This window comes from Phaethon aethereus (assembly GCF_964289735.1).
Source record: "Phaethon aethereus genome assembly, chromosome: 5".
NCBI lineage: Eukaryota > Metazoa > Chordata > Aves > Phaethontiformes > Phaethontidae > Phaethon > Phaethon aethereus.
The window spans coordinates 37,759,815-37,782,279 of record NC_138579.1 but is presented as its reverse complement, the minus strand read 5'-3'; the positions used below and the strand labels follow the sequence as shown (position 1 = coordinate 37,782,279).

Below are 22,465 nucleotides of genomic sequence, written 5' to 3'. Positions count from 1 at the left end.
ATTTTTTCTTCTACAAGGAGTGGTTTTTAATGTTAGGATTACTTTTTCAGTGACTACAGCATTTCAGTATTTTCTGCTGTTTTAAAATCACACTTCCACTGTAGATGTATCTTAATACTGAAGATGCTACTTAGATTGCAACTTACAAAACTCAATTTAGGTAGCTACCTTCACCTCCAAGCACAGCATCTGGATGTCAAAACCAATGGTCAATACGTAACTAGTAGCCTTGGAGACCATGGAAACATACAATATTGAATAAATGCACTGACCAGCAGGCTTCTGATTTTCAGTGAAGTAAGGCCTTAAATAAATGCACATGGTCCACTGACCACAATTATATAACTATCTATATGAAAACTATTTATATATCTATATAAACTATCTATCCTCCTCCTTCATCCCGACCCCTCTGCCTTTTTAAGGAAATTATCCAGAATGTCAAAGCCTGACTTAACCAACTAGCTCATGTCTGACTGGTTGTTCCAATTACCTCCATCACATGGATGACAGTCCACTCAAGAGAAAGGTAATGATTCTGTTCAGGTCAGCAAGAAGAAGGTGTGCAGGACAAAAGTGAAATTAGGAAATCATCTTACACGCAGATGTTTTAAATAGTTGGTGTACACACAGGTGTCCAACAAAAGAAAAATAAGTCAATAGCCTATCAACTGCCATTTAGTAGATATCAGGTTAGCATCCTCAAAGTTAGCATATTAGCTAATTTGACTGGTAAAGATATGCTTAGGAAATCTATACCAAGTGTAAGTAAGATGACAAATTGAATGGTGCCAAAGAAGTCCCTCAAGCAGAAGGCAAATGGGTAATTTGATGGGTTTTTTTTAATTATTATTTGACTTATAATAAAAGTTTATACATATATAGGCATATATAGTCTTCAAATTAGTTCCATCATGCATATTATTGTCAAGATAATAAGTTACAAAAACTAAATGTCAGAAGTTTTGACTATTAAAAATTAACACGTTAATAAAGAGACACTACTTGCCTGCAAATGCATAATGTAGCATTCACCTTTTTCAAATTTAACACTGCAGAAGTCTTATGTTCAGCTTTTCTAGTTGCCTAACACATGCAAGTTACCAAATGTTCAGCTCTTGTTAAGCACAAATGCCTAGCATAGCCTTCACCTAGCTACTATTCACATTAGTCAATGAAGTTTACATACAAAATGGAAAAATATATCTTGACTTACCCACTCCACAAAATAATTTCCTATAATGGGCACATCCTTCCCTCCCTTCACTATGTTTTTTTCATGCTTGTTATTCAATAGAGGCAGCGTGCTGGCTTGTCAGTCAGGACAAACTAGCAAGTACCACAGGATACCTGGCCTGACAAAGCAATGCTTGCAAGCAAGAAAGGAGACAACACTTAGTTAGATAAAGGAGTGTCAAGACTATCTTCTGAATCAATGCAAGTGAACTACACAAAAGCAACACGATTACATCTGTTTGAGCCATGATCAGAAAGCAGAAGTTCTATTTCCCACCTTACCTATCCCACCTGTGCAATCCAACTCCTCCCTCACACTGGCACTATGGAGGTCCCTTGCTGAGTTGATTCAATTTGTTCAGGCTGCAGAAAACAAATCTCTTAAAAAAAAAAAAAACAAAAAACAAAAAAAACCAAAAAAAGTAGTTTTCCATCAGGTTAGGCAGTTAAGTTTATTTTTCACAGAGTGAAAAATAGCAGGATAGAAGAGTAGTAAAGAAAAAAGAGTCTAAAAAATTTGACAGTAGAGGTAAAAAATTGCCAGCCTTGCTCACCATTCACTCACTGGAGCAGAAGTCTGCAGAGCTCAGTGCTGAACCAGATCACACAGTTGATTCAACTGGAAAGGATCCCTTTTTTCTGGCAAGTTAAGTTTCAGCCTTTTCAGATCCCCGCCTGCACAGCCACACAACAGGTTATGCCAGCACAGCATGGGAGTGAACAAGCAGCAGTGATGATAGAACCGTGCCCAAAATGCCACAGGACATAAGATTAAACCTGGACAGAGTCCTGTTGGGCTTTAAAGCAGTAACCAGTTATAGCTGACTGCATGGTACACCAGAAGAAAATTATCTCTGAATAACACACCTTGAGATGTAGTGAATGCAGAAAAATAAAATCCCTGACAAAGTGCTGCATGTATTTTCCTAGCAAACATGTCAGCTAGGTGCAGGGAGGGTCTGTTCAAACTAAGTATTAGTGTAAACGTGCTTTTTCTGTCATTTCTTCATGACAGAATTTTTTACAAAAATTTGTAATTGTGTTGTTTGTTTTGGACATTTGAAATACTTTTTCTTACTACTAAATTTTACATTAGACTAGATTAAGTTAAGCGTAATTTCAAGGCTGGTTAAAAAAAGGCATTTCTCACACCTCTTTGGGTACTTCCTCCAGAGTTTCCAAAGATTCAAACGATATGCCCTCGCCCACATCACTCTCACAAAAAGCACAGGAACAGTCCAAAAGCCAGCATCTTTCTGGACACTTTCCACCATCAGTAAAGTCTCCTCAGTGCTACCCACTGGAAGACATCTCTGACACACACAAGAATTGTAGGAGACACACACAGTCCTGTAGAGGCAAAAAACAGTCTAGATTAGTGTTTCTATTTGGTTCAAGAGTGTGGCTTTCAAGCTATCTCCCAATGGTCCCAAATCACCATACTTTGGTTCACACTGCAGAGAAGGATCAAAGCACAAATGCCAAATTCATTTTGGACAAAACTAAACCAGACATACGCCAAGAGTGCATCTAATGCACACCAACCATTACTTAGAGTGCGCTCCATGGGGTTTGAGCTAGCATGAAGCAAAACACCAGGAACAGAGTGGATGTGGAGCCCCCCGTACTAAGTGGTTTGCTCTACAAATGTGCTTCTCTTAGGCTGCACTACTTGCTAACACAGACTTTACTTAAATTTAATGAAACGACAAAAGGTAAGTTAACTTACTGAACTACAGTCAAAAGACTTATGTAGGTACTGCATAAAAGCAAAGATTTTTTTTTTTTTAAATTGTCTACTTATCATTGCGGAATTGAGAGAACACCTAATTATCTAAATACAAAGAATTTCTGCATCTGCTTGTTTTTTCCTGCAACGGCGGCTAGTTGGAATGTCAGCATCTAGAGGTTTAAGTTTAAATTTATGCTTTGAATGAATTATAATATATATTTTGCTATTGCCTCAAATGATTCCAGGCTGATTTTTTCACAATATCTTGAATAGAGAGGAAGCTCTTGAATGTGCCCTAATTGTTAGATACTTTCTAGATGCTAGTGAGATCTCAACCATTCATTTTAATGTGGGTTTTGTCTGCATATTTTTCACATGCACAGCTGAACTTACTTTCTAGAGGCTGAATTACAGGTAGAACATTTTTAGCAGGTGTTCGTTCGGTGCAGAAGGAGGATACTAGGAATAATCTGAACATGAAGGCTTGCTAAAATTATAGTGGAGGGTACCAGAAGCTGCTGCTATTCTGGTAAGAAATACTGAAAATTATTATTATTTCACATCTAAAATCTCCCTTATGATTTGATGAGCCCTCACAGCATCTTACACATAACAATAACCAAATAGAAGACATGCTATCAAGGAATTAAGAGATTTTTCTAATATTAAGGATAATCCATGATGTCCCAGTTTAATGCTATACAGACATTTGCCTCAGATGCCCTTTCCAGAAAGACGTTCTGTTCATCAAAGCACTCAAAAAAAGTCTACTTGAACCTTCTTCTGACAAAACAATGGTGAAATGACAACTAGTATTTTCACTAATCCTCTTTGATCAACTGCCAAGCCAAAGAGAAAAGTCATGTACTGAAACCATTGTGCATAAACTAGAGCTATACCCTTTGGAATAAAGAAATAGGAACAGGCAGGTAAGCATCCCTGTAGCTTAACGATCACAGGAAATTCTTCAAGAGTTGCTTTTAACATGAACTTGTTTTTCATGTTTCCTTTTTGATCCTCAATACTTAGAAAAAAAAGCCTGAGCCTCACTCAGATAAGAAGGTGCTGCACATTAGGGACACTAGCAATAGTTTTAATTCTTACCCTGCTGGCATTTAACTGGCAAGATCAGACCTTAACATTTTACACCTTACCTCCCTACTGTGGAACAGAGTGTGTTGCTAAAAAACAGGTGTCAGAATAGCATTAGATTCTGGAGCAGTTTAAATACACCCAACTTGAACCGTATACATCTTACTAACTTGACCATTCCCAACTTCTTGAGGCTCTGTGCCCTGCTTTCTGTCCAAAGAATTATGCCATACTCTGCAGTCACATGTACTTGAAAAAGTTGTAAGATTTCTCTCAAAAATCTCAACACCCTGTTAAGTCTCCTGGTTTATTCAACATACCTTTTACTGGTTTCTTCTTTTCTTTATTTTGCTAAATAAATGCCAGAACAAATGTTTGCTTGTCCAGAATGGTCTGGAATCCCTCGCAATGGGAGGTTGGGAGGCAAGGAAATTCCACATCCCAGACTGCTTGGTCAGAGTGATCGCTAAAAAAGCCTACCATCAAGTATATTTTGCAATAACTAGAACTACTTTCATTTAGATTTAGCTAAATTTAGAAGCTAGGGAGTTATACATTGTTGATCTACTATCATCTATACATCTATCAAGGCAAAGGAAAGCCATTAGAGTAACTGAGAAGGAATTCTTTCAAGACATTGTAATGACAGTAGGAGAAAACCTGGAGCTTACAAAAACATTTCCCAAAACCTCCACTTTATATACCATTTATTCTATAATAGTCTCCGAATTGTCTTAAAGTATTAAATAAGAGCGTTAACAGCAATGCTGAAGTTTTAACCAGAGGGAGTTACCTGCAAGCATCTGTTGCGGCTTTTTCCCAGCATCTCTGGAGTTTTCTGAGTATTACCTACAGAAACACTTTGTCCCTGCACTACCTTTTAAAGATCCTTTTTGCAACATTTTTCCTTAGTATGCTTTTTCAGCTTATTTTTCCAAGGATTTTGAGGACCCTTGATTTGCTGCAGGCTTATTTAATGTCTCCCCTTGAGTATTCAGACAACTAAAAAGGAAAATGAAGTTAAAAAAAGGAGGAAATGAGAAGCACCTATTTCCTTTGATCTTTGTTTTTTCTGCTTCTTCTGGAAACAACAGGCATTTTTCTCACTAGATATGTACTTACTTTTAGGCATCTTGCCACTTTCTCATGATTTTTTTTTCTGAGATGAAGATTCTGACAGGGATTACAGAGTGAGCCTTTGGCCTCTCACCATCTACACTGTTATGCTGCTATTCTACAGCATACGGAAGAACCATGTCAGTGGGAACCTACCTCCTATCTATTTGAATTCCTGGAAATGTTCTTCTTCCAGAAACATACACTGCCACCCAAACTGCTCAAAACAAGATTCGCAAGTACACAGGTAAAAGGATACATAATTGCTTGACATCAACATTTTCTCTTTTACAGTCTGGTCTGTCTTCATAATCCCATGAAAATTGTTTCAGGAAGGGGTAATACATAGCAGAGTAGAAGTGTATTGGTTTGACAAATTCCTAACTAGTGCCACATTCTGTGTCTCTTCAAGAGTTACTGGATGAAGGCTTTACAAACTTCATCCCAGGCCTTGCTATCAATCCCTCCCTGAATAGCCTATCTCAGGGCATTATAAGCAGCTTGCCAGGAGAAAAGGGGGTGTTACTTTTTTAATGGCAATCTCTGCCTATTCCATCATTTGCAGAGACCCTAGAATCTTACCCTTCTGAGTCAGACCAGCAGGATACTTCACTGCAATTCATTTTAATTCCTGAAGAATTAATATTGTTCTTCATCCATACAGCTTTCCATAAAATGATTCTGAATAACAGCTCACTTCCTAGATTTCAGTATAAATTTAAATCCTCCACAGCATACATTTAAAAAAAAAAAAAAAAACACAGGAGAAAAAAAAACCAGCACAAAACCACACAATATACTTGAATTTCTACTTCCTACTTTTAGGTCTCAGAAGTCACATATGATATAGAGGAAAACCAACAAAATAAATACAAAAAAGATTTTTCAAATGAAAAATATTCCACATAGATTTTAAATTCCCTACAATATACAGTAGAATGAAGAAAACTAAGAATTTCATAGCCACACAGTAAGTACTCAAAAGCCCAAAATATATTATAGTTCAAAGCCCACATGCATTCTGCTTCTTCACTCTACTACATAATAAGTGATATAATTTAATTAGAAAAGGAAAAAGTATACCTGAGAAACAAGTATTTCTATAGTTGCAGTCCTAAATACGTATACAATACTTGACATATTATGTTGGTCTACTAATACAATTTGTATGTTGAATATATAATGAAGGGTCATATTAAGCATAAAACTATTAAAGATTACTGTCCTACGTAACTCACTTGCATACAGAGATAAATTAACATTGAGTCAGTTCTTTCAGGTCTTTGTATACTTTACGGCTCAAAATAGATTTTGTAATACATAGCTATTCACTAAATCACTGCAGTCAGCCAGTGGAAGTTTTGCTATTTATCTCATAGTACGAGGAACAGACAATGCACTTTATTTCTTACAAAATGCCGCTAATATCATTCACCCACCTTGTAATAGTAGGATAAAGCCCATTTTGCAGGATTTTGCAAAATGTACACAGAAGATTATTCTTGAGGGTTTATGCTAATTTTTTTTTGCACTTGACAAGTAAGTTAGGCATAAAATAGGCCTCAGTAAATTAGTATGAAAACAAAACATCACATACAAATCTCTAACTTGCAAAATGAGATTTTCTAAGATAACTGCCTAATTAAGCCTATTTTTCCCAAGCACTTTTTTATGCAGTTACTGTTCCTTGTAAACTTCAACTTACTTTACTCAATGGTTTTGTGATTTAAAAAAACACAACCTAAAAGGCCATGCTACTTTTCTATTAATTAAAAATATCCCACAAAAAAAAGGCTGCTACCTGCTCATTTCCCATATAGTTCTTTATTACCCTCCTATTCTCCAGGAACAACTTTTTCAGGCGTTCTGCTAAACTTTCAAGAAGAATTCTGTCATACGCAAGACTACTAATATAAGACCATTTCAATATAAGAGGTAAAGAATTGCACACTACATCTACACATTGGAAAAGAATGTAAATTTCTTTCATTTAATCAGCACTTCAAGACCTTGTAAATATTCTAACAAGGGCTAAAATTTGTTCTCATTTTTAGCTATCATGTCCTCCTGTTGCATAATATCAATCTTACAAATTGCATACAACAAAAACTATACTTGCTTACCTCAAAAAAATTTTAAACCCTATCAACAAAACTGTTTTAATCATTGAAGTAACAAAAAAAATCCCACATACTCCAAGTAAACTTTTTTAGCTTGAAACTGAAAAAGCAATGTGAAAATCTTAACTTTCACTTCACAAAGGCACTGCACAGCAAACCTCTTTGTTTTTGAAGTGTTATAAACGTCAAGATAGACATTTTTAGAAAAGCTATGGGTGAAATTCTAATAGGATATAAAAGTACCTCTCAACAAAGGTGCTCTACTCTCCTACTTGAACTAACAAGCAAACAAACAAACAGATATAGCTAAATCAACATTAAAGGTGAGAAATTCTTTGTCTGTGTATCAGGGTTTTGTATTCTAGACTCTCCAAAGCACGGATTGATGATCACTGTTACTGTCCAGTTAACGAAGTCAGCAAACTAACTAAAGGTTATCCCTGAACTAAGTTCCCATTAAATCCACGATCACTAATTTTTAAGTTAAGTAGCCCAGAAAGTTTTCCCACAGTAGCAGAGGAGACAAATATAAACCTAGAAAAGTAAATGAAAGCATAATGTAACAAATAAGCTCTGTACTGCTAAATATGAACTACAGACATGGAGCACACACAGAGATGGAAGTCTTTCAATTATTTTGGGGTAAGTAAACTCCAAATCAAGAAACACTGATTAGACAAGATTTCTCACCCCTGCTCTATAAGAACATATAAACCTCCAAATTAATGGCCATTTCTTACATAAGTAGGTATTAACTAAAACGTCCATGTGTAGTTGGGAAATAATCTCTTGCTTTACATGCTTTTAACTGCAGTGTCTCCGCTTTCTTCAGTTCAAAAGAGACAGCAGCATAGCAAGCAAAATAAACTGTAAGTAAAGAGTCTGCTTTATCAGTGAGATTCCAGTGACTAATTTTTGTTCCACACTGCACATTAAAATACAAGGGGGGAAAAAAAAAAATCCAGGGCTTTCTTCCTCTTTAACTATAAAACGTAAAGGTTCCTATTCAGCACTGTTAAACTATAAAAAGGAAACTGGACAATGGTACGGATCACATTCAGTAGACATAAAAGCTTTTCATCATAGCCATATTAAAAAAAAAACAACAGAAAGAAATGCTTTTGTGAAGACTTATAGCTACAAACGGCAAAGAGGGAGATCTAGTTTCTATGGATAAACTCAACATTATGACAGCCTTACAGTTGGGATAGATGAAAATCAATGTTGCTCAGAGTCTAGAATGTTTTACTCTTAATGAAAGTACATCATTTCTCTACTTCCTGAATCCATTCCCTGAACTAAGCATTTGGAAGAAAACTAAGGCTCCTAGGAAAAACTACTGACTTGAATCTATGTTTTGAAGATGACTGCCCAGTAAGATGCAGCTTTTGAGAGAAAGGCAGATCCCAAGCAAAAAGCTGATCATCTTCAATTTAGACAATTAGGGCAATTTGACAATAAGTCCTAGCAAACTTAATCTCAGACCTTACCCTCCCACACACACCTCTATACGAAAGTTTACTGTAACTTCCAATGCATGTCCAAAACGTGAATAGCTGATATATCATCACTGAGAAAAGATCTTGCGACTTGCATGCTATTAATGAAGAGTTTTAGAGGAAAGTTGTGAGAAGGTACCTCATAAAGTAGGAGAGAGGCATATGAATTTTTGGTTGGTAAACAGACAGCACACACATTACTAAAACAGTCTGACCAACAAAGAGTGACACCCTAAGTCTTTTATTCCCCGCGTTTCTCAAAGATAATTTTTACAAAACTTTTACATCAGTGAACTGCAGATCTACCCAGGTAATCTCTTTGTTTGGATGATGTTCTCAGGTAGACAACACCCTCACTATCCGAGAAGAATGCCTGCTTCGAAGTGATAAATTCAGTCACAGTGTGTACGTGCTGTGTTATTTCAAGAAACTAAACGGTCTCAGACACTTAGTGTAATCTTTCACACTACAGTGTTAAGAGGCTAAACAAAGTCTGAGGTTATGCATTCAGAAACCTTTGTCTGCTTTATTGCGTGGGCCCATGGCAAACAACTACCATTTAAAATGTTTTAATCTTTACTTAGAGGAAGAAAGGAAGAACAAAGTACCTGAAGAAATCATTAGCAAAGGGTTGCATTTTGCCAAAATCCCTTACTCCCTTTAATTGTGAAAATGTTTCATGAAGGTGAAAAGCTGTATCACCACTTTTTAAGCAACACTAAATACAGTAAAACTAGCCTGAAAAAGCAAGTTAGTCTGAGATTTTTTTTGAAACAAGCAAACAATACAAAAAGAGGAGCAAAGACAGAAAATGCTGTTTGTGTCTCGTGATGACTCTCTCTCACAGACCCACCTCAAGAGCAGACAAACACTGAATGAAGCTTTTTTGGCCAACCCCAAATTTGACAAATTTTTATCAGGAATATTCTGAAAAAAACATGTAACAAAACACCAAGTTTTGACAAGCTACACTAGTGTAGATGCTTACTGGACAGAAAACAAGAGGAGAGGTAAATAAGAAGAAAATGGAGATGGAGAGGGGAAAAAGACAAATTAAAAGAGCATCCAGAAAGAACCAGAGTCTCTTTTTTTCCCCATCAGGAGATGGTCAGATCGTTTAGATCTCTCTGGACAGTTCTAGTCAAGGGTCTGCTTAGTCCATAAAGGGAAAGGTCACAGGTTACGTAACTTTCACCAATGTCACCGCCAGTGAAGGATGACCTAATACTGATTCAACTGCAGGCACCACACATATTTTCCTCCCTTTTCTAGCCAACTTCAGCATTACAAAAGTCTTTACTTACTAATCCAGGTTCAATATCCTGACACAAATGGTAACTGATAAATGACCATTCTGTTAGAGATATCCCAAACATGAAAGGCTTGCAAGGGACAACAAGAATAATTCTGTATCAAGATTTGTATTTTAGTATGGAAACGCTGGTGCACAACACTGCAGACAAAGCATGCATATAATCTAGCCTTTACCATAGGTGTAGACATTCTTCCTCTTTTTTACCTGTTTATCTACCCCACATTTCTTATTTCCCTGTGTGTGTTTCTTTTAAAAAAGAAGATACCTGGAACACTTAAATGACAAAGCTTTGGCCATCGTTAGCCCAACTCCGCCATCTCATTCTCCATCACAAAAATCTCCGAATCTGACAGTTAGCATCACAGTCCTTTTAAAATGCCATAAGGGTAACCGCATGACAACTAACACCAAAGCTCTATTATTTTCATGTGCCTATGCTATGTATCGGTGATAGAAGAGGGGAAAACCTAGGTTTGGAACTTAAGTGAGCAGCATCTTTAATCTGAACACTTTATTAAACACTGGGACTAAATATAAACACTTTCACGGTTGCATTCTTTTCACGTGTTGCAAAGTATCTTGAAATAATAACGCACAAAGATTAGAACTCAATCTTCCATCCACAAACTAGTGAGACTTCCTATTCACATAAGACATAACCCTCCAGTTTACAAGTTTCACAGTTTTGTAATCTGTCATTGTTAATATTTCCTCCTGTTCCAGGAAATAAGCTTAACTCTACAACTTTCTATACAGAGACTCAAAAATAAACATGCATGACACCTGCAAGTCAACAGATGCTGTATACACTAAAGTACTTTTCCAGATTTAGGAAAACAGTTCTTTCACATTGAGAAAATGTCCCAATTATGGACTCCATTCTTCTAATTGACTTTTAACTAAAAGACCTTGACAGTTTGGATGTAAGAGAAATTAACAAGTAAATGTTTTTAAAAAACAAGGTGCTGCATCCTGCATAATTTTGCATTTGAACACAGTAAGTTACTCTGGCTAAACAATAAGCCAACTTTCTATTCCTCTAATCCGTTGTACTTGTCTTAATTTGTCACATGTGAAGAAATACACATTTGTTTCTAGATAGGAAACTAGCACTACACACACACAAACACAAAGGTCTACTAATCAAAACTAAATACAATAACTTACTCAAAACAAAATTGAATGCAATGAAACTTAGCTACAGGACAAACATTATTCATTTGGTATTAATATACTCTGGAGCCACATGCATCAATCTCAACAACAGACAAGACTAACAACATGCCCAAATAATTTTTATGTCCTCATTTAAAAATAAACATCCAACTTCATTCCCAATTAATTCAAAGGAGTTACTCCTAAGTAAATTTAAATACCATCTGACTACTACCTTAAGGTGCAATAATCGTACTCTCTAAACTAAGTATACCAGGTCTAATAGGAACATAAATCTATATGCCTGTGCTGATAAGCCGACAAGTATACACTGCTAACAAAACAAACATGTGGCTATGACCTTAATTAGAAAAGCAAAAGTAGTCATGTTATGTTAATTATCTAACTTCTGATCATTGAGCTATTCTAAATGATTAAACCAAAAAACAGTGCTCATACCTAACCTTTCCACTCCTACATTGATTCCTTCATACATCATCCGAGAAGCAATTATTAGTTTATTTCTATGAGAAAATTTCAGAAGAGTGAATTTTAAACTTTGCTGTCTTTCCACAGCTGAAACAGCAGACACAATTAGGGGGTCCAAACCCTCCAAAGTACAAATATTCTTTTTCAGGGGCTAAAGGAAATGCCAGAGTGGAAAATAATTAAGTTTGGTCAAATATATAATATTAAGGTAACACATTTACACAAAATTTTATTTCATGTCTACAAACATACGCAAAAAGGGTGTATAGGAAAATTGTTAGAAACCAAGGTGCCCCCTTTCAAAATGACAAAATAATTCTTTGCAAAATGTTTCAGCCTGCAATTCAAGACAATGGCATTAAGCCGGAAAGGGCTAAAACCGTTCTATTTGCTTATGCCTTTTGGTTTTCCTTCAAAAACAAAAAATTAAAATCAGGCCACATGCTCTTCTCAATGGATTTGCAAGTTATGATACAAAGTTAAAAGAGCTTAAGAGTGCTCAAACAGGATTTATAGTACAAAATAAAAACCTATGTATCCTGAAAGATTATCTGAATCTATCGTGGGACTTAATCATTATTTGAAATATTGTAACACCATACATATCTGGTACCGCATTCTGGAAACATTTACAGGTTAAAATTATTACCACTCACCGATCAGCATAAAATAATAATCCAAGTTACACAGCATGAAGTTGTACGAAATACGCAAAGAGCATTCCGTGAGCAAACACCTCCTTCTCACTTTTAACTTTTACAGCAACATGTCACCGCACGCATGTCCCAGCTTTCAGGAACTAAAGGTACAACCCCCACCCCCCCAGTTTGACTTTTGTACCTGGTCAAACCTGCTCTGTCCTTCTTAAGGCTAGGGCTGCCTAAAATTTGAAAGCAACGCTAAGGATTTCTACTCCTGTTATACTGTGCTTCTCTGGAGGCAAAATAACCTTTGACGGAAACGCTTCTCAGGACGGGCTGAACTCCCGCCCCGCGCTCCCCCAGCACCAAGGGCACGGACCCGTTTCCGGAGGAGGCGTGAGATTAACGTTCGGGTGAAATATCGCTTGGGTTTAATAAATAACTTTCGGGTTAACTCCCGGCCTCCTTCCCCTCCGACGAGCGCAGTGCATCCCCCTTCGCTCCGAACGTCTTCCGACTGCTAAGCCTGCTCACAACGCGGCTTCCCACGAACAGCCATGTCTTCCCAGGCTCTCGCTAACAGCGACTGAGCTCGACGCGCAAAAATGTCACTGACATCTCTCGCCCCTTCCTTCACCAGAACCGCTCGCTACTCACGCCCTTACACCCCCGAAGCCCTCGGGGCTTCGCTTCTGGGCGTACCGGGCTTCCACCGGAGTGCCGCGCTCCACGGTACACCGGAATCACCGCAGCGGCACCCCCAAAGGCCGACGAACACCTACTGGCGCCGGGAACCAGCCTGTGCGACCATCGCACGTCATGTGTCAGGGGCTTAGTAACGATCGTCCATGCGCTATGAGCGGCAGCACCATACGTGCCCTCCTCCCTCTCCCAAAGGAAAGCACAAGGCACACGCACCCCCCCCTCCCCGAAAGTAAAGGCCAGGGAGGGGGAAGGAGTCATCCTGAAGGTGTCTGCTGTGCGGAGCGGGACAGGCTCAAAGGCATCCCCCGGGCAGCGACCTCAGGCCACCTCCCGCCGCCGCCCGGGGAAGGCGGGCCCGACTCCCGCCGGCCCGCAGCCTGCGCCGGCCGCAGGCTCCCCTCGCAGACGCCTTCGCACTCACAGCTCCGCCGCGTCTGGAGGAAGCCCCAGCCACGTCTCGACCCCCACGTCCCCTTTCGGCACCCCCCGCGCTCCGTCCACCCCTGGCGGGTTATTCCCGGGCCAGTGCCCCGGGTTGCGGCGCCCAGCAGCCCGCTCGCCTGCGGCGGCGGCGGCGCCCAACGCCGCCTGGCCTCGCGCACACGCTCCCCGCCGCGGCGCCGGTGGCCGGAACGCCGCCCCCACGTCCCCATCCCCGGGCCCAGGCCTCGGCTCCCGCAGACGCGGCGGAGCGGCGGCTCCCTGCGCAGCGGCGGCACCGGCGCCGCCACAGGACGCGGCCGCCAGGGCAACCCGCCGGGCGGCCTGACGGCGCGCGCCGACCCGCGGCCGCCTCCCGCCTCTCCCCAGCGCCGTCCCTGGCCGCGGCCCGTTACCTGTGAGAACCCCGACACGGATTTGATGGTCGTGGTTCGTTAAAATCATCCCCTCCGACGCCATGTTTCCCGGCGCAGCCACCGCACTGACAGGGAACGAGCGGGGGGGGAGGGGGCAGGAGCGCGAGAGCGGCGCGAGCGCAAAGGGGGAGGAGCAGGGGCGAGCGGGGCGGGGCCAACCCGAGGAGGGGCGGTGCGAGCGCCAGCCTGGGCGAGCAGCTCTAAACGGCGGGGAGGGGGGGGGAAAAGCGTGGCGCGGCGCGGCCAAGCGCGAGACTAGCGCGCTGCGCGCGGCCCAGGCAGTACCAATCTAACGCCGAGAGCGGCGGGGCTGGCGCCGGTTGCCGCCGACCAGGGCCGGCGCGGCAGGGGGCGGCCGGGGCAGCCTTCGGTTGTGCAGTGCGGTGTATCTGCCCTTTACGGCCCCTTTGGCGGGCTGCAGCTCTTCCCGCGAGGTGCAGTTTCATCTCATAACCGGTAACCCCGACACCGGGGCTGCTGGCAACGGGCCGGCCCCGCAGCACCGCGGCGAGCGAGGCGGCTCTCTGGCCCAACGGCAAGCTGATCCCCTCAGCCGGCGTCCCTGGGAGATCGCCGGTTCAGCCAGGGGACCGGCGGCATCTTCGCGACTCCCCGCCGGCCGCACCGCCAGCCTAACACGGCACCACTCTCCGCCGCCACCCTCCAGCACCGGTGGATACCGACACTTTTTTTTCTTACACTTTTCACCCGGAGCAAGGCCCTCAGGCGGCGGCACTGCCCCGGCAGGGCGGGTGCCGGCGCTGGGAGCCGGTAGCGCCGCGCTCCCCGGGCCGGAGGAGGGCAGGGCTGCCCGCTCCGCTGGCGCGCGGCCTCGGCGTGGCGTAAACCCGCGGTGGAAAGAGGCGGCCAGCCCCCGGCCGCCGCTGCGCTCGCGGTCAAGTTGCTCTCGGTCCCCCGACTTCACGGTCGTTTTCACCGCCAGATTACGCCGGGCAAATAGTTCGATTCTTCAGAGCGCTGATAACGGGAAAAGATGGATAGCAAGGATGGTAACCACACTTCCTTTTGGTTATAGCATGAAACGCAGAGATACAAAAGGTTTCCCAACAGCTTTTGAGTGCCCAGGGCTCAGCAAGGTGTTTTTGCAATCTTGCTAGGTCTCCTCTTCCCTTCTCTCCCCTTCGTGCTCCCTCCTTTCCTCTGAGGTTAAAACTGTTGTTACACAGCCTTTAGATAAAGCAACTTGGTATCATAACAAGTATCTTGACTTTGTCTTACTTGAACTATACCAGCTGGGAAACCGTCTGGAAGCAAACATTTAAACTCATTTTAAGTGAATATGTAGGCAAATGTCTACCACGTTTAATAGCGACATCATCAACTGCAAACGATAACCCATTGTCAAAGTTCAAGCCTCCTGATTCTAGCAGATATTTATATTTTCAGAAATTCCCGTTGAGGTTTCAATACTACCTTGCTAATAGCAGGCTCCGCATTATTCTCCTTTGGACTGTGTGCTAACAAGCAATTGCTGAAAGCATTTGTAATTTCCATAGACATTAATGAACCATTTCAGGAGCTTCCTCTTTAGTGCATCATTTTCTTAGATGAACTACTAGGGCAAGAACAAAGGCCCCAAGAAATATCCAATATCTGAGGGAAAGTCACACTAGTAGCACTTTGATGGGGTGGTACACCAGCACACAACGTAAGTATTTCTGTATCGGCACAGCAGTTGCAGCGTGTGCAGCCATAGAGACTGAGAATTCAGGCTCCAGAGATCTCTGGTTATGCAATGGTATAATACAACATATGTGGGTGGGTGTAAGCCTGAACCCAAAACAGCATGGTGACTGAAGATACACTGCATCGCTGGTGCTCATACTGCTGTTCCCTCACGGGTTCAGTCACTATGTGTTGAATGATCTGCTGTAGACGAGGCAACAAGATTTTTTTTTTTTTTTCTCGAATGTATCAAAAATTACCTAAAGTACAAGCAAGTAGCTTGACATTTTGTAGCTTCCTGCAGAGGATTCTCACACCCTACACTAAAAACAGTATTGTTTATTCAGAGCATCTCACAGTCTCCCCGTGTAGCCTGTTGATTTGCTGCTTTTGTGGATGGTAAGAAGGAGGAGCAGAATTCAGATTTCACTAGCCACATTAGCTCTAGTACTTCCTGGCTTATAAGTGCCTACTAGTGGGATTTGTGTGGGATTTTTTTGTACAGAAATGTAGTAGAGGATTGTATTAATGTAATGAGATAGTACAAGTTTACAATTTTTTAAAAGACTGAGTCAAGAAGAAGCTGAAACCAATGGGAGGCATTTTATTATCGTGGTATGAAAGTCCTTGTAAACTAGGTTGTTAATATAATGGTAGATCCATAATAGCTCAAGAGAAGGCTGTTTTCCTCATCAAAGTCTGTATACAACTGATAGTCACATTTTGTCCTGGTCATGTCAACACTGAAGTATAACTCAGCTTAGTATCCTCTCAGGAAATGTTTTACATTACTTTGTCTGCCAGCTGTTAATGATCAGTATCGGTCCACTAACAAACACGTCCCTTTCATAAGCTGGCTTTTCCAGACATGTTTGTTCCATGTAGTCTTAGTCCACTGGCCAACATTATAGGCTTTCTTATTTGATCATGAGCAGTATAGAATGACATATTGTAATTACTCATTTGGGTGGAACAGCTTGAGCATTCTTCTACTTACCTGTAGAAATCTTGATTAAAAAAAGAGACTTCAGTAGGATTATGGGATGATACCAGTTTGTTCTGTTGATTACAGTGTGGGCAAGGATGATTTAAAAACTCATTGAAAGTTATCAGAGACACTTCATATTTAGAATAGGTGTTCAATATAATTTCTATAATTCTGTTGTCACACAGATCTGATTTTATTTTTTTTTTTCCAGTGGCTCCTTAAATGTAACTTCTTAACTCTATTCTTCTTTATTTTGAATTGGTTGGCTAGCTGGGTCAGCAGTGGGACACAGCTCTTCAACTGTGTGCCATTGGTACGGATCCAGCTGAAGTCATGAAATCGCTGGCTTAATGAATCATTAATGGAATTCAGAACATTTTATTTCTATGCCAATGGTGCAAATCCAAGTAAGGTCAAAAGACTAGCTGGCTCAGTGGTTCAGTAATAGGAAAGAGACTTCTACCTCCAGCTTATTGATGTGAGTCTATAAAGGGTCAGGAAACTGTAAGATTTTAGACATTAAAATACAAAGCTTTTCCAAAGCTGCCATTAGTTTAAAGTCAGTCTATTATACACAATTACTTTCTGATATATTTCGATAGTCTGTATTGGCCTATAAATTTTGGAAAAAAAATAGTATAAGCATTTTCTGTGTATCCACTGATAGCACAATATTCATCACTCTAAAAGAAGCTACAAGAGGTGATTTCTCCAAACAATCCTTTCCCTTTGGCAAGCGTCTAGGGAAAAGACGAACCATGCACTACATTTTAGCTGTGTAAGGCTAGCAAACCATCTGAATGTCCTAGTGGCCCATAACATAGTCCATCCTTGCCACACCATCTTTGCCAGAGACCTCCTGAGAACGCTCTCTGGGTTTACACCTCCAGTCAGGAGTAGGAACTCAGCTTCAGTACTGTCCCTAACTATTAGTGGGAGGGAAAATGTGTTTTGCTTAGGGTAAAACTGCATTAGTCCTTGCACTGCACCCATCTTTGCAAGGTCAGATTTGTCTGCTAAGCAAATAGCCTATTTCTGTGAGATTACAAAATGAGAGAAGCTGTTAACTCTTCGACTTGGTAACAATCTACATCACAATTTAGCTCATTCCTAATTGCAATATAGGCATTTGCAGCAATGACGGACATATGGAAAACTCCAAAGGAAAGGTGTCCCTGACAGACATGCATGCATACAGCCTCTTTCCCTCACTGCCTCCTCCTACTCAGCTACCTACTGTGATGTAACTTTTGAAATGGCACCATATGCGCAAGGATACAACCTCACATATATTCTCAGAAACAACAACATCTGGAAGAGTGAAGTTTACTGAGCTTGTTTGGTATGACTTTGATGGCTCTGGCATAGTGACAACCATGTGAGTCGCCTCCAAGCCAGTTCCCTCGCAGTCCCTTTTTTACCCTCATACTCTGGTCAGACCATAAAAGCAGAAGTTCTTCCTTCCCCATCATCCTGCCCAGGAAAAATGTTATAGGAAAACCATATCTTCTAATTACATAGTGCACAAAGCAGGTCTATACAGCCTCTCTCTTCTTTACCGCAGATTTCAGATGTTGCTGTTTTGCTGCTCAGTTGAAGAAAATTTTCTGTCTCTATGAGAATTGGAAATGAATGTTCTGTAGGTCTCTGTCCAGGGCATGTTGAACCAATGTGTTTGTGCTGCATTATTCAGACATATATATTTCTGTCCAGACTTTTCCAGAAGTGCCTGGCAGGGAAGTTCCAACTGAAGTATACCCTCAGCTTGGTACCAAGGCCTTGAATTCGTCACTTAAGAGCAGTGGAGATCTTAAAGGTCCCATACAAAGAATTATCTTTTTGTCCATCATCCATTGAGCTGGTCCTACTACAAGTCTTATTCCTCTGTACCGCCCTAAAGAAGATACACCTGTGTCGTGGTTTAGCCCCAGCCGGCAACCAAGCACCACACAGCTGCTCGCTCACTCCCCCACAGTGAGCGAGGGGAGAGAATTGGAAGAGTAAAAGTGAGGAAATTCATGGTTTGAGATAAAGACAGTTTAATAAGTAGACCAAAAGCCACGCACGCAAGCAAAGCAAAACAAGGAATCCATTCACCACTCCCCATGGGCAGGCAGGTGTTCAGCCATCTCCAGGGAAGCAGGGCTGCATCACGCGTAATGGTTTCTCGGGAAGATGGATGCCATCACTCTGAACATCCCTCTGCCCCTTCCTTCTTCTTCGTCCCAGCTTTATGTACTGAGCATGATGTTATATGGTATGAAATATCCCTTTGGCCAGCCTGGGTCAGCTGTCCTGGCTGTGCCCCCTCCCAACTTCCCGTGCACTCCCAGCCTTCTTGTTAGCAGGCCAGCACGAGAAGCTGGACTGTCCTTGACTGATTGGCAGCAACCGAAAACATCAGCACGTTATCAACATTTTCTCATCCCAAATCCAAAACATAGTCTCACACTAGCTTCTGTGAAGAAAATTAACTCTACTCTGGCTGAAACCAGGACAACCTGGTGTTTTGCTGTAGCTATTCTAATCTGCCAAAGTAGGCCTTTCTTGAAGAACAGTACACTAAAAAAGGTCTTCCAGTCTTTCAAAATAATTTGGAAATGGTGCCAGCCAAAGGTAATCTTTAGGGACTTTTGCAGGGATAATGAGAAGATTGACGCTCCCCAGTATCAATTCTTCTGGGTCACTGCAGCCCTTACTGACAACCCTCCAGCACACAACTTGTCTCCCTGAGAGCAGAACCAAGGTGTTTGAGATAGCTACGCAATACGTGCGACATCTGACTACAAATGCAGTTCAGTTGATTCACTACTAGTATGGGTGCCTGACAAAAATAAATGAATCTTAGCGTGACTCCACATGAGTGGTGTTGACACATTCAATTGTCTGTGCTTCGTTTGCTGCAAAACAGTAGCTATTTTAGAAAAGCAGTTGATGAGTTTAGCATACCCAAAGAGTAGACAGATTTAAAAGACATCTTACTGGAACATTCTATTTTCGAAATTTCACTTTGACAAAACTGCCTCATTAAGGACTTGGATATGAAAAGCAGGAAAATGTTTTTGGATCTCATGTAAACTAAATTCAGAATTCTGATGAGCTGAATCAGTTCTTTCCATACATTATTTTCCTTTATCTGTATTTCACCTTGTTTCCATGTATGAGATGAAATAAAACTTTAAGAAATCTTGGTCTTGATTAATAAGCAAGAAAACTCCAAACTGTATGAAATAAGGCAGATAGAGGAAAAAGAAGGTAACTATTTTGAACCCACAATTAAATTCCAGTATCTCTGAATTAGCCACAAATCATCATCACATATTGTGGCCAAAAGTGAACAAACAACAACTTGCTTCTGCGGGAAACCTTGTTGTATTGTTTGCTTTGACTTAATACAAGCATTAAACATACTAGATCCTCTAAGGAAGAGGAGGATACTGTATGGAGAAGAGCAGCTGCAATCTCCTGCCAGCTTGACTGAAGGCGAATTCTCCAACATTCATTGAAGAATATTGTGTTTCAGCTCTGAACTACATGCTAGTGGGTTTCAAAGGGCTTTTCAGCCTTCAGACATACACAACTATATCAAGAAATAAAATTCAGGCAAAAAGCGAGTAGCCATACCTTCCTCAGAAATCTCAATTTTTTTTTTTCTTGTGATCTATAGACTGTGCCTATACAACTAGTGGCGTGTACTGTCATTGATGCCTAGTCAGTGATGGTGTGAGGAGGTTTAGTCTCTGTTCATTTTCTGTGAGTTTGCTTGGTTTTCTGCTCCTCAAGAATAAAATCAGTACCTTATTAACTGTTTCTGCTTATACGTTTTTGCATTGTAGACCAGTAAAAGAGGCTTGCCACCTGTACACATATAAGATTACCAGATGACCCAAATGACACAGCACATTCATATCCATTATATGTAGTCATATTAAATGCAGGAATATTTTAATACACAGCCCCTGTGTATTATTAGAGCTTTATATATTTTTGGTTTAGACAAGGCTACAATTTGTTGGAGCTTATTTAGCTTATTTAGTCTTCTTCCAGAACTCTTTGTTACCTCAGCTTCATTTCAGATAGTTCTTTAACTCCCAGTATAACCAGATTGTTGGTATCAAAAGTCTACTACTTCCACAGCTAATCAAAGCTCAAGCAGAAAAACAAGCGTTCCATTAACAGACCTTTCTTTATGTCTTTTCATTTCCATGACACTCTTTAGTCCTGTATAGGCTTAACTTCCATCTGCCCTTCTGCACTGCTTATTTAAAATGCAAATGTAACAGCTATTGCCTTAGTATCCAAGTATATCACAATTAATGTATTTATCCTGACAAGGTCTGAAAGATTAGCCACTATTACTCTTGTTTTAGAGAGGGGTAACAGAGCTGCTGGCTGCTTTACAGCCAACTTGCTGATGGATGCTGCGGTATTATGATTTCTTGATTAAGGACCCGTTGCAGTCTCCTTGGCTCCTGCTGAAGCAGCATATGGGCGCACGCTTGGGTCTCACCTGGGTAGAAAGACAAACCTGCACAGGGCATTCAGCTGGGACTTGAAAGTTCAAAAGTGCTTCAGATCTCCAGTTAAATACTGGCCTGAAGTCTGGATTTAAATCTACACCTCTGAGCGTGCTAGGCAGCAAGCTGTCAGCTATTCTGGATGGCTTAAGGCTTTCAAGTCCCTCTTGTTTACAGGGTTTGTACTTAGAGTGAATAAATCATTATTCTGAAGCCAGAGGGCAAATACCCAAGCATAACCGACTATTCATGATATTAAGGAACTCCCCTGAGAAAAGAGAGACCTGGGTTCTAATCACAGTTTTAATCAACATTTAATCTAAAACTGGAACAGAGGCTGGAAGCGAAGTGTCCAGGTCTGTGTCCAGATCCTTGCTTCTAAGTAAGAGAATCACATTCATGACCTAAATTAATTTTTTTTCTCTCTCCCTAACTTAACTAAAATCCTTCTCTCCCCTTTTTACTCCACCTGTCAATACTGAAGTTTTAAGTCCAACCTATATAAATAAATTCACTCACATTAAATCTTTCTGTCACTAATGAAGACAGTTAGTTAAATAAATGAAGCTAAGCATTCTCACAGAATCAATCCCATCTGAAAAAATTGATTGTTTGTTTTCTGGCCAAACAGAAAACATTTTAATAGATTACTGGACCAATGCAGAAGTTTCTGGGCAAAATAAGAAATACTAAAAAGTTATTTTGTACTGAACATTCAGTTCAACCCCAAATGAAATATTATTTCTCTCTCGCATTTTAATTTAGATCTTATTTGATTGACTTTTATTAAGCCATACTGACAATTTCCAAAGAGGAAAACAAAAAATATGCTGAAAAGAAAAAACTAAAATGTCTTTTGAAAATGTTAACATTTCAGGTCCTAGTGTTGCTGTACCCAAGAGAATGGATTTAAAGTTGCAGGTGCATCACTGCATCATCCTACTCCACTCTTCTCGCCCCCCACACCCACTCTCCACACCTGATCCATAGTCCTTTCTGGCGCTGCACTCATCAGACTCCTCCATCAGCCAATGCATTTCACTCGTATGGCAGAAATCTGGGTAGGATTTTAATACGGTCTGGCAGGAAACTCTCACAGATGGGCCTGAGGAGTGCCAGAGACAGCACAGCAATTGGTGTGAGTGGGAGGCAGGGGTCGGTGGAATCTTGGAAAGGTGGGAAAGGACCTTCCTCTTTGGTCTGTTTTATGGGCTTGCCACACCTCTTGGAATGGCATCCCAAGAGAGACCAATGTTGGAAAAAGTGGTATTTCTGACTCCACGAACAGTTTGTATGGTCAAATTCTTGTTCCTTTGA

At 41.0% G+C, this 22,465-nt stretch overlaps 1 protein-coding gene across 8 annotated transcripts in view; it reads right to left on the bottom strand.

Moving 5' to 3' along the window:
• GPHN (gephyrin) overlaps positions 1–14,000 on the bottom strand; it is a gene marked incomplete at both ends in the record, with an annotated part of 312,397 nt that extends 298,397 nt beyond the window's left edge. For all 8 annotated transcript variants that reach the window (XM_082000102.1, XM_082000108.1, XM_082000105.1 and 5 more), the window contains one exon: positions 13,937–14,000. In XM_082000102.1, coding sequence (XP_081856228.1) covers positions 13,937–14,000 — 64 coding nt within the window. The remainder of the gene's footprint in view (positions 1–13,936) is intronic.
• Between the last annotated feature and the right edge of the window lie 8,465 nt (positions 14,001–22,465).